The 12,826-nt window shown below is 43.9% G+C and overlaps 1 protein-coding gene across 2 annotated transcripts in view; it reads left to right on the top strand.

Annotated features, from left to right (window-relative positions):
- kcnh2b (potassium voltage-gated channel, subfamily H (eag-related), member 2b) overlaps positions 1-12,826 on the top strand; it is a 283,242-nt gene that overhangs the window by 251,278 nt on the left and 19,138 nt on the right. For both annotated transcript variants that reach the window (XM_029755692.1, XM_029755693.1), the window contains 2 exons: positions 4,621-5,043; positions 6,043-6,433. In XM_029755692.1, the coding sequence (XP_029611552.1) occupies positions 4,621-5,043; positions 6,043-6,433 (814 nt within the window). The remainder of the gene's footprint in view (positions 1-4,620; positions 5,044-6,042; positions 6,434-12,826) is intronic.

The raw sequence follows: 12,826 nt of genomic DNA, 5'->3' as shown, positions 1-12,826 counted from the left end.
CAAGTAGAGATACTGGGGTGCAAAGGAGCTAGATAAATAAATAAATACAGTATGGGGATGAGGTAGGTAGATAGATGGGCTGTTTACAGATGGGCTATGTACAGGTGCAATGATCTGTGAGCTGCTCTGACAGCTGGTGCTTAAAGCTGGTGAGGGAGATATGAGTCTCCAGCTTCAGAGATTTTTGCAGTTCGTTCCTGTCATTGGCAGCAGAGAACTGGAAGGAAAGACGACCAAGGGAGGAATTGGCTTTGGGGGTGACCAGTGAGATATACCTGCTGGAGCACGTGCTACGAGTGGGTGCTGCTATGGTGACCAGTGAGCTGAGATAAGGTGGGGCTTTACCAAGCAGAGACTTGTAGATAACCTGTAGCCAGTGGGTTTGGCGACGAGTATGAAGTGAGGGCCAACCTACGAGAGCGTACAGGTCGCAATGGTGGGTAGTGTATGGGGCTTTGGTGACAAAACGGATGGCACTGTGATAGACTGCATCCAGTTTGTTGAGTAGAGTGTTGGAGGCTATTTTATACATGACATCACCGAAGTCGAGGATCGGTAGGATGGTCAGTTTTACGAGGGTATGTTTGGCAGCATGAGTGAAGGATGCTTTGTTGCGATATAGGAAGCCGATTCTAGATTTAATTTTGGATTGGAGATGCTTAATGTGAGTCTGGAAGGAGAGTTTACAGTCTAACCAGACACCCAGGTATTTGTAGTTGTCCACGTATTCTAAGTCAGAGCCGTCCAGAGTAGTGATGCTGGACGGGCGAGCAGGTGCAGGCAGTGATCGATTGAATAGCATGCATTTAGTTTTACTTGCGTTTAAGAGCAGTTGGAGGCCATGGAAGGAGAGTTGTATGGCATTGAAGCTCGTCTGGAGGTTAGTTAACACAGTGTCCAAAGAGGGGCCAGATGTAAACAGAATGGTGTCGTCTGCGTTGAGGTGGATCAGAGAATCACCAGCAGCAAGAGCAACATCATTGATGTATACAAAGAAGAGAGTCGGCCCGAGAATTGAACCCTGTGGCACACCCATAGAGACTGCCAGAGGTCCGGACAACAGGCTCTCCGATTTGACACACTGAACTCTATCAGAGAAGTAGTTGGTAAACCAGGTGAGGCAATCATTTGACAAACCAAGGCTGTCGAGTCTGCCAATAAGAATGTGGTGATTGACAGAGTCGAAAGCCTTGGCCAGGTCGATGAATACGGCTGCACAGTATTGTCTCTTATCGATGGCGGTTATGATGTCGTTTAGGACCTTGAACGTGGCTGAGGTGCACCCATGACCAGCTCTGAAACCAGATTGCATAGTGGAGAAGGTACGGTGGGATTCGAAATGGTCGGTAATCTGTTTGTTAACTTGGCTTTCGAAGACCTTAGAAAGACACGGTAGGATAGATATAGGTCTGTAGCAGTTTGGGTCTAGAGTGTCACCCCCTTTGAAGAGGGGGATGACCGCGGCAGCTTTCCAATCTTTGGGAATCTCAGACAATACAAAAGAGAGGTTGAACAGGTTAGTAATAGGGTTTGCAACAATTTTGGCAGATCATTTTAGAAAGAGAGGGTCCAGATTGTCTAGCCCGGCTGATTTGTATGGGTCCAGATTTTGCAGCTCTTTCAGAACATCAGCTATCTGGATTTGGGTGAAGGAGAAATGGTGGGGGCTTTGGCGGGTTGCTGTGGAGGGTGCCGGGCAGTTGACCGGGGTAGGGGTAGCCAGGTGGAAAGCATGGCCAGCCGTAGAGAAATGCTTAATTAAATTCTCAATTATAGTGGATTTATTGGTGGGAACAGTGTTTCCTAGCCTCAGAGCAGTGAGCAGCTGGGAGGAGGTGCTCTTATTCTCCATGGACTTTACAGTGTCCCAGAACCTTTTTGAGTTAGTACTACAGGATGCAAATTTCTGTTTGAAAAAGCTAGCCTTAGCTTTTCTAACTGCCTGTGTATATTTGTTCCTAACTTCCCTGAAAAGTTGCATATCACGGGGGCTATTCGATGCTAATGCAGAATGCCACAGGATGTTTTTGTGCTGGTCAAGGGCAGACAGGTCTGGAGTGAACCAAGGACTATATCTATTCCTAGTTCTACATTTTTTGATTGGGGCATGCTTATTTAAGATGGTGAGGAAGGCACTTTTAAAGAATAGCCAGGCATCATCTACTGACGGGATGAGGTCAATGTCATTCCAGGATACCCCGGCCAGGTTGATTAGAAAGGCCTGCTCGCAGAAGTGTTTTAGGGAGCGTTTGACAGTGATGAGGGGTGGTCATTTGGTCGCAGACAATGAGGCACTGATCGCTGAGATCTTGATTGAAAACAGCAGAGGTGTATTTGGAGGGCGAGTTGTTAGGATGACATCTATGAGGGTGCCCGTCTTTACGGATTTTGGGGTGGTACCTGGTAGGTTCATTGATAATTTGTGTGAGATTGAGGGCATCAAGCTTAGATTGTAGGATGGCCGGGGTGTTAAACATGTCCCAGTTTAGGTCACCTAGTAGCACGAGCTCAGAAGATAGATGAGGGGCAATCAATTCACATGTGGTATCGAGGGCACAGCTGGGGCAGAGGGAGGTCTATAGCAAGCGGCAACAGTGAGAGACTTGTTTCTGGAAAGTCGTATATTTCAGGAATAACCACAAATATTCTCTGCATTCATTTTCTACTTCTTTTTATCCCCTTTCACTGAAGCAAGTTAATCAAGTGCGTGTCGAAATTGTGCAATTCTTCATATTTGCATTAATACGCGTGCTAATATTACAACCTGATTTGTGTAGCCGGTTTAAAATGTGATTTGTGTAGCCGGTTTAAAATGTGATTTGTATAGCCAGTTTAAAATGTGATTTGTGTAGCCGGTTTAAAATGTGATTTGTATAGCCAGTTTAAAATGTGATTTGTATAGCCGGTTTAAAATGTGATTTGTATAGCCGGTTTAAAATGTGATTTGTGTAGCCGGTTTAAAATGTGATTTGTGTAGCCGGTTTAAAATGTGATTTGTATAGCCAGTTTAAAATGTGATTTGTGTAGCCGGTTTAAAATGTGATTTGTATGGCCGGTTTAAAATGTGATTTGTATAGCCGGTTTAAAATGTGATTTGTATAGCCGGTTTAAAATGTGATTTGTGTAGCCGGTTTAAAATGTGATTTGTATAGCCAGTTTAAAATGTGATTTGTGTAGCCGGTTTAAAAATCTGATTTGTATAGCCGGTTTAAAATGTGATTTGTGTAGCCGGTTTAAAATGTGATTTGTGTAGCCGGTTTAAAATCTGATTTGTGTAGCCGGTTTAAAATGTGATTTGTGTAGCCGGTTTAAAATCTGATTTGTGTAGCTGGTTTAAAATGTGATTTGTGTAGCCGGTTTAAAATCTGATTTGTGTAGCCGGTTTAAAATCTGATTTGTGTAGCCGATTTAAAATGTGATTTGTGTGTGCGTGTGTGAGAGCCTCTGGGCGAGTGACATGAGACACTGTCAAAGCAGCTTGTGTGTTTTCAGCTAGCTACAAGTGTATTCTGTTGCAATATGCTTGCACAGATGGTTAGAGAACGTCTGTCAATCTGTCCTCTCCTGGGGATGTGTGTGTTCAAGGCAGGGAGGCTGTTCTACTTAACCTGGGAAATGGGAGGTCAGACCCACCAGTGCAGACAAGAAGTAGTAAAGCTCTCGGCTACAGTTGGCTCCCTTAAAAATGGTTTACCTTTGGATTTCGGAATCGGATAGCGTTGGGTAAAGCTTCATTTTACTGCCCTTTTTTCAGCTGAATGCACTATACCTATATAGTAGCTAAGATGTTATGTGACATAGTATATAACAAGTGTAACAGAAATTGTATTATTCTATTCACAGCATCATGCCCTTGTTATGATATAGCCTAGCAGTGTTATTGAGACGGTGTCTGTCTGTTAGATGTTGGGTCGTGAGTGGGAGATGTACTGAGTTATGTCTGTGTCCCATTATTACTGATCAGTTCAACACACCATCCTGGCTGCGTGATTCACTACTGTTTAATTCTGGGAGACCAGAGGAAATAACTCTCTCTTTGTGATTAGTTTCATTTTTCATTGCTGCTGACTGGAGTTGGAATATATTACTGAAACAAATCCAATCCACTGGAAATGCATGCTCTGGCTATGAATTTGACTGTTAATGTGCATGTGTGTGAGTGTTCATGTGCGTGCATGTGGGTTTGAGCGTTTGTTTGTTCCGTTCTGCTTCAGGGATTACTTTAGGAGAGTCCTTCCTATCACAACAGCTTCCTTCAGCCTCACTGGACACTGAACATTGCTCTAATTGTAAAACGTTGTTGTTTCCCCTCCAAAAGAATAAAGCACATGCGGTCCAAGGAACTCCTGTCTATTCCATGCTACCTTATACAGGGTCACAGATGCGTTATGAGGCGATATTGTGAGGTTTTGGGGAAACATTCATATTGTCCTTCCCTGCCCACTTCTTTCTTTCCTTCCTTCTTATTTCTTTTCGTTCTTTTTTTTCGTTCCTTCTTTCTTTCTTTCTTTCTTTCTTTCTTTCTTTCTTTTTTCTTTTCGTTCTCTTTCTTTCTTTCTATCATATTGACCCAACTTCTTGATCAGAAAGTCTTACCCCTCCCCCTCTCTCTCCCACCAGGTGCTGTCGCTGGGTGCTGACGTCCTGCCAGAATACAAGCTCCAGGCCCCTCGCATCCACAAGTGGACCGTCCTCCACTACAGCCCCTTCAAGGCGGTGTGGGACTGGCTCATCCTGCTGCTGGTCATCTACACGGCTATCTTGACCCCCTACTCCGCCGCCTTCCTCCTCAACGACCACGAGGAGGCGGCTATGGTGAACTGTGGCTATTCGTGCTCGCCGCTCAACGTGGTTGACCTAATCGTGGACATCATGTTCATCGTGGACATCGTCATTAACTTCAGGACGACATACGTCAATACTAACGACGAGGTGGTCAGCGCCCCGCTGAGGATAGCGGTCCATTACTTCAAGGGCTGGTTCCTCATCGACATGGTGGCAGCCATTCCCTTCGACCTGCTCATCTACCGCAGCGGAGAGGAGGTGAGGAAGTGGGAGGAAGGGAAGGGCATTGTGGGTAAAGGAGTTTTGTGAGGACTACTGTGTGTTGGAATGCATCTTGGGTTATGAAGATTGTCAGATGTTATGATGGCCTACTTAAGGCCTACATTGTACTGTTGACTCGATGCCTAAAGAACTGTGGTTGAGTCTTGAATTGAAAGGTTTGATTCCGTATTAAAGGGTGGTTAGATCCTGTATAGTGGTCTATAGAAAATCAATAAGGACCAATGAAAACTATTTGCATTGAGCTTTTGGGACCTCCAAAGTCAAATCTCCCTTTGAGATCTCCATCATTTATGGACCTCCAATTAATTAAAAGTAAGGGATATCCACTCGAAGTCTGTGGAGCAGAAAAACAACTGTGAAAGGTTGTACTTTCAACCTTCTTGCCAATGTTTAATTAATTGAACCTGAAGTGGCCAGTGAGCCAAGGAAGTGGACATTTTCCCCAGAAGAGGACTAAAATGTCTTGCAAAGTGAGGAACTAGGCTTTCTGCCAAGTAGGGAAGTAATCAAGGCCTTATTTATTTTGTGTATTGACGCGGTAGGGGCTCCTTAAGACAAGTGTAATTGGTGGGAACTGAACTGAACCCACTAACAGCACAGTATATAATAGAGTGGATTTAACTGCTGCTGAGGGATTGGGATTGGTTACAAGTTTGGAGCAGAGGGTGATTTGCACATTCTGTACATTTCAGTAAGGTTGTTTATCCTAAATGGACAATAAAGCTTTAAAACTTTGAGCTGACTTCCTAAATCAGGGGTGGCCAACTTTATCTGCAGAAGGCCCAGACTTTTGACTTTTGTTCCAGTCAAGCAGTCACACACCTGATTCAACCAGTCAACTAATAACAGTCTTCAATCAAGACATAGATGAGATGAATCAGTTGGGTTAAAGCTTGGCTGGAGCAAAAGCCTGCAACACGGGCCCTGACAAGGTAAGATCGGACACTAAACAAACCATTTCTCCTCTCCTGCCAGACGACTACTCTGATAGGCCTGCTGAAGACAGCCCGCCTCCTGCGGCTGGTGCGTGTGGCGAGGAAGCTGGACCGCTACTCGGAGTATGGCGCCGCCGTCCTCTTCCTGCTCATGTGTACATTCGCCCTTATCGCCCACTGGCTGGCGTGCATCTGGTACGCCATCGGCAGCGTGGAGCGCAATGGCAGCATTGGCTGGCTCCACACGCTGGGCGAGTCTTTGGGGAAACACTACAACGAGACGGTGCAGGGTTCGGGCCCTTCCATAAAGGACAAGTACGTGACGGCACTCTACTTCACCTTCTCCAGTCTGACCAGCGTGGGCTTTGGCAACGTCTCCCCCAACACCAACTCTGAGAAGATCTTCTCCATCTGCGTCATGCTTATCGGATGTAAGTACGGGGGGGGATACTGTGATTTGATTGGTTAGTAATGTGGTGGCTCCGCCTCTGCTCAAATTGAATTGTTCCTTGTTTTGTTGCAGTGGTAGCTGCTAACACTTTGAATGAACATTTGGGATAAAAACAGGTTTAGTGTTAGGGTCAAGATTACAGTTTTATGTCTAAAAAAGGCCCATAAAGAAGGACTGTTTTATATTTCTGCCTCACCAAGCAAATCCCGCTCAGTTCTGCAGCGTTGGGAGTGCAGAGATGATTCTGTCACGTTACAATATTAAGTGGATGATTATGCTTACTATGCAGTCGCGAGTCTGACAGTGTTAACACGAGGTCAAAATGTTTTCTTGTAAAATAAGCAATTAAGTATTTTTTTCTAATGAAACTGGATTTAATTAAGCCATTTATCATTTTGTGTCTTAATATATTAGCTAAATATTCCCTAGTAAGACATAAGCTAATATCTTTTTAATATAAATACACTTATCAAAATATCTTCCTCTCCATGAAACAATTTCCTTCATCGTGTTTGCCTGTAGACACACACACGCGCGCGCGTGTGTGCGCTAACGATCATGTGGAGCAGGAAGAAAGCTATAACGATAATGACCAGATTTCTTTACAGATCTCTACAGTTAACACACATATGGAGATGATTGTTCATCACTCACACCTTGATGTTACAGCCATCCATATACAGAACCAGTCAAAGGTTTGGACACGCCTTCTCATTTCAGGGTCTTTCTTTATTTGTATTGAGATTCTTCAAAGTAGCCACCCTTTGCCTTGATGACAGCTTCGCACACTCTTGGCAAAAAAAAGTATGTTTTTGCTTTGTCATTATGGGTTATTGTGTGTAGATTAATGATGAACAAGAAACTATTTCATCCATTTTAGAATAAGGCAGTAACGTAACAAAATGTGGAAAAAGTCAAGGGGTCTGAATCCTTTCCGAAGGCACTGTACATGTAAAGACGAGATTAAATCAACAATAGTCTGATGGGTTACAATATTAGCCTATCACTTTAATTATATCTTATCACTTGTGAATGATGCCCAGCATAAGAAACAATGCCTTTTTTTGCGACCTTTTTCAAATCATAGTCGCACACCTCATGTAGCCTTGCCCATAGGCATATATGTTTTAATAAGGTTTGTATCACAACTAGTAACCAAATAACTTCTTCAAATTAAGCACATTAATCCTCTTTACAAGGGGTGTAGAGCCTAACTAGCATACATAAGCAACGCGTGAGTTTCAAGTTAGTGGAAGATACTTTTGTTACCATAAAAATGTAGCTTTAAAATCAAATTTCAAATCAAATGTATTTATATAGTCCTTCTTACATCAGCTGATATCTCAAAGTGCTGTACAGAAACCCAGCCTAAAACCCCAAACAGCAAGTAATGTAGGTGTAGAAGCATAGTGGCTAGGAAAAACTCCCTAGAAAGGCCAAAACCTAGGAAGAAACCTAGAGAGGAACCAGGCTATGAGGGGTGGCCAGTCCTCTACTGGCTGTGCCGGGTGGAGATTATAACAGAACATGGCCAAGATGTTCAAATGTTCATAGATGACCAGCAGGGCCAAATAATAATAATCACAGTAGTTGTCGAGGGTGCAACAAGTCAGCACCTCAAGAGTAAATGTCAGTTGGCTTTTCATAGCCGATCATTGAGAGTTGAAAACAGCAGGTCTGGGACAGGTAGCACGTCCGGTGAACAGGTCAGGGTTCCATAGCCGCAGGCAGAACAGTTGAAACTGGAGCAGCAGCACGGCCAGGTGGACTGGGGACAGCAAGGAGTCATCATGCCAGGTAGTCCTGAGGCATGGTCCTAGGGCTCAGGTCCTCCCGAGAGAGAGAAAGAAAGAAAGAGAGAAAGAGAGAATTAGAGAGAGCATACTTAAATTCACACAGGACACCGGATAAGACAGGAGAAATACTCCAGATATAACAGACTGACCCTAGCCCCCCGACACATAAACTACTGCAGAATAAATACTGGATGCTGAGACAGGAGGGGTCAAGAGACACTGTGGCCCCATCCGATGATACCCGGACAGGGCCAAACAGGCAGTATATAACCCCACCCACTTTGCCAAAGCACAGCCGCCACACCACTAGACAAATAATAAAAGCATTACATGCATAATTGCATTTGTGGTCACTTTTGATAATGGTGTTTTCCGCTAATGGTACATTCACGTTTATAGCCTACTGCCATGTGCACATTGCTGTGCTTATAATGTGAAGAAATAGCCTAATAGTTTATCAACATTTTGGGCTAAACGTTCTGATCTGTTGCATCACCCACATCGTGTAAAAAAGTTTTTTGATGCTATTGGTTGTATTCATTTGTGATCTATCGCATCCCACACCTGTCTCAGACTATGATTGGAATATTTATTTCTCGCACAGAATCGACTTTTGTACTATGGGGGATAGTATATTGTCATAGGCTAGTGCTTTTACTGTTCGTTAGACCTACTCATCTTGTTGGCTGTCAAAAAGTAAATGTGGACAGTTCTTCCAATATCTTCAATATGCACCTTGGAATTGGATAAGGACACGCACAGTTGTGTCCCCGATGTGCCTGTCTTCACTTGTAGCCTGTGAGAAAGACCCGATCACGTGATGGAGTGCGCAGCACTCAAGGAGAAGGGCACAACGGCCACTGGGTACAAAATGCATGGATTTTTTTTTAGGATGCATTACGGCCACACAAAGGGGATGACACAGTGAAATTCTAGGCATTATCAAGTGCTTCTCAAATTGTGAATGAGTGACTGATGTAGTGTGTACAGCATGCATAAAAAACAAAGCAGAGCTCATGCCTTTCAAGCGACTTTTTTAAAATCATCATTAGAGTCGCATCATGCAGCCTTACAATGTGTTAAAAATCTAAACATGGGGGATCACGTGACCCTTAAACGAGATGACCGCATGAACTAAGAGCTCCGCACAAGTAGTTTCCAATTCCTAATCTTACCTCCACTTCAAGTTTAAACTCCATTAGCTTTAGTCAAAAAGTCATGGCGGCTACAAAAGGCGACATTACAGGTGACATTTTTACCCGGACTCGAGCATTAGTGACGGAAAAAGCCTCCAAGACAGTAGCTAGCTTCAGAAAAAGCTAGCGCCATTAGCCAGGAGCAAGAGGACCCGTTCCCCCCCGAGGCCCAACGAATGCCAACCTCGCACTCTGTCGAAGACATCCTTTCTGAGCTGAGATCCCAACGTACAGAACTCAACATTAAATTAGATGCCATTAACTCTCAGCTCAGTGAGATAGGGGGCAAGGTGACAATCCTGGAAAATGCATTGCATGACATCAACAACAAGATAACCATAAATGCGGGGCGCCTGGACGAGGCAGAGGGGCGAATCCTATCCATGGAAAACTTATTGACAGATGCCATGGAAACAATAGCATATGCTAAAAGAAATAAGAGCATCTGGAAGAGAAAACAGAGGACCTGGAAAACAGGGGGCGAAGGAATAATTGTGTCCTATTAAATCTGGGCGAAAAAGAAGGAGGGAAACATGCCACTGATCCACTACTTGCAAGACAAACTTCCCGAGTGGCTCCACCTGTCCACCGACAGGCCCATAGAACTCGAGAGAGCTCACCGAGCATTGAGGCCCCCACCAGCAGCCAGACAAATACCGCGCCCAATCACCATACGTTTCCTGAGATTCACCGACAAGGAACGAGTCCTACAGGCGGCGAAAATCAACACCATTACAGTGGGAAACGCCAAACTCACTTTACACCAGGACCTGTCAGCTGGAATACGCAGAAAGCGCCGAGAGTTTGACGAGGTGAAGAAATACTCCATTGACGAGGCATCTTTAGGGGATTCAAATACCCAAACGAGCTCAGGATTCTTCACCAAGGAGCCCTGCGACACTTCAAAACTCCCGAAGAGGCAAAAAATATTTTGAAAGACAAACCTGGTCAATGAGAAATGGACCAATGACTAAATGTGATTACTGTTATTACTAAGGAGGTAAGACAACATATAGGCGACTTCCAAAGACCCACCCGCCCTGCTAAATGTCATTATAGCCGTCTAATCTATATTTATTTTCCTTTAGCTGAGAGGGATAGGCTCTATAGCCTAACCTAGGCCTACTAACGTTTCAGTCTACTTTTATTTCCCTTTTTTATTGCTATTATTACTTGTGGTTCCCTATGTCCCTTGGGAGAGGTATATGTAGGCTGGGCTATTGATTTTATTTTCTCCCTCTTTTAATGTGGTCTGGACGGGGGCTACGTTGTCATTTACTCAATGCGGGGCGGAGAGGAGAGGATGAGGCATTTCTTTGGTGGGGAGGGGGAGACGTTGTGCGTTGCTAACTGTTCCCGTTTTTTTGTTTTTTTCGGTACACAGAATTGAGACTGAGCGGGGGGGTAATAGATCCAACGGGATATGTCCAGTTGTTTGGGAACTCGGCTGGGGTGTTCAGAGATTGTTATTTTATGTACACCATTTATTTTCCCATTATGTGAACGCAGCTGTAACTATTATCCACCTTTACCCAGAGATGACTTTCACTAAAGTTCGATTACTGTTCGATGACGATGACTAGTACCTTAAATCTATTGACATGGAACTGCCATGGTCTAGGTCATGCAATAAAACGGAAAAAGGTACTATGTGCTCTAAAAAAGGAAAAAGCAGACATCACGCTATTACAAGAGACACACCTCTGTGATGCCCAACATGCCAAACTCCGCAGAGCTTGGGTGGGACAGGTGTATTTCTCATCTTTCAAATCAAACAGTAGAGGTACAGCCATACTTATCCATAAGAACGTTCCATTCATAATTGACAAAAACATCTGATCCGGAGGGAGATTTATTTTGATAACTGGGTCACAGTATGGGCAACCAATTACTATCTTAAACATATACGCCCCTAACACAGATACTCCTGCTGTCATGTCAAAAATGATAACCTTGTTCAATGAGCATTGTGTTTCCTTTGTACCCTTAACCCAACCCTAGACAAATCATCTCAAGTCCCCACCACAAATCCTAGATCTGCAAAGATGTTGAACTCTCTTACTAAAGAGATGGGACTGATAGATATCTGGAGAGAGACTAATAGCTCATCTATGGACTATACATACTACTCTAATGTCCATAACACCTACTCCTGTATAGATTACATTTTTATCCCAAAGAGTTTCATAAATTCAGCCACGTGTACAATCGGAACCATAGCACTTTCAGATCAATCCTTTGTCCACCTCCGCTTTGACCTCTGCAAAAACATCCCGAGGTCAAAGAGCTGGAAATTCAACACTTCCATGTTATCAAACGAAGCATTCCATACATTGGTAACTACATGGATAGACAACTACACACAAGACAACAAAGATTCTCCTGTTTCTCCGGCCACAATGTGGGACGCTGCTAAAGCCACACTAAGAGGTCATCTAATTGCATATGTTTCCTCTAAGAAAAAAGCAATGGAAGCACACAGGCTAGATCTTGAGAGGGAGCTGGAATGCTGTGAAAAAGTACATAAACAATCCCCAGACAGCACCTCCTGGAGTCAACTTCAAGCAGCCAAAGCCAAACTGAATTTGGACTATACTCGGGAGATTACAAAAAAAAGTTTTCTTTACTAAACAGAAATACCATGAGTATAGCAATAGGCCGAGTAGATTGCTTGCTTACCAATTAAAAAAAGAGCAGTCAGAGCGTACAATCATGGCTATCCGAACAGCAGAGGACGAGGTCACATATGACCCAAAAAAGATACATTTAACTTTTCATGATTTTTACTGCAAACTATATACCTCTGAGAGAAAACACACGGAGGCAGAACTCCATTCCTTCCTAGAGGGAATCTCCTACCTAAATTAACAGAGACCGACCAAGAAGATCTCAACTCCCCCTTCACTCCTGAGGAGGTCCTGGAGGCAATTACCTCCATGCCACCTAATAAGTCCCCAGGCCCAGATGGATTCCCCAGAGAGTTCTACAAAGCATTTTGGCCCCAGCTTAGCCCTATTTTCATGCCAATGCTGGAGGATTTTTGCAAAAACTGAGTTCTCCCAGACTCAATGCACACAGCTCGCGTTACAGTGTTGCTCAAAAAAGACAAGGACCCTCTATCCTGCTCGTCCTTCTGACCCATAAGCTTGTTGGATTTCGACTACAAAATAATTAACAAATTGCTCGCCAAAAGACTAAAAACTCTTCTTCCCAAAATAATAAAAGCGGACCAAACTGGATTTATTAGAGACAGATACTCTTCTGATAACATTCACCGTCTTTTTGATATTATTGATCAAATAAATGCACAGAAGACCCCTGTCCTGCTGGCTTCACTGGATGCTGAGAAGGCGTTCGACAGGATGGAGTGGAGCTTTCTGT

This window comes from Salmo trutta, chromosome 6, assembly GCF_901001165.1.
Source record: "Salmo trutta chromosome 6, fSalTru1.1, whole genome shotgun sequence".
Classification (NCBI taxonomy): domain Eukaryota; kingdom Metazoa; phylum Chordata; class Actinopteri; order Salmoniformes; family Salmonidae; genus Salmo; species Salmo trutta.
The sequence above is the reverse complement of the archived record's forward strand: the minus strand, read 5'-3'. Positions and strand labels throughout refer to the sequence as shown.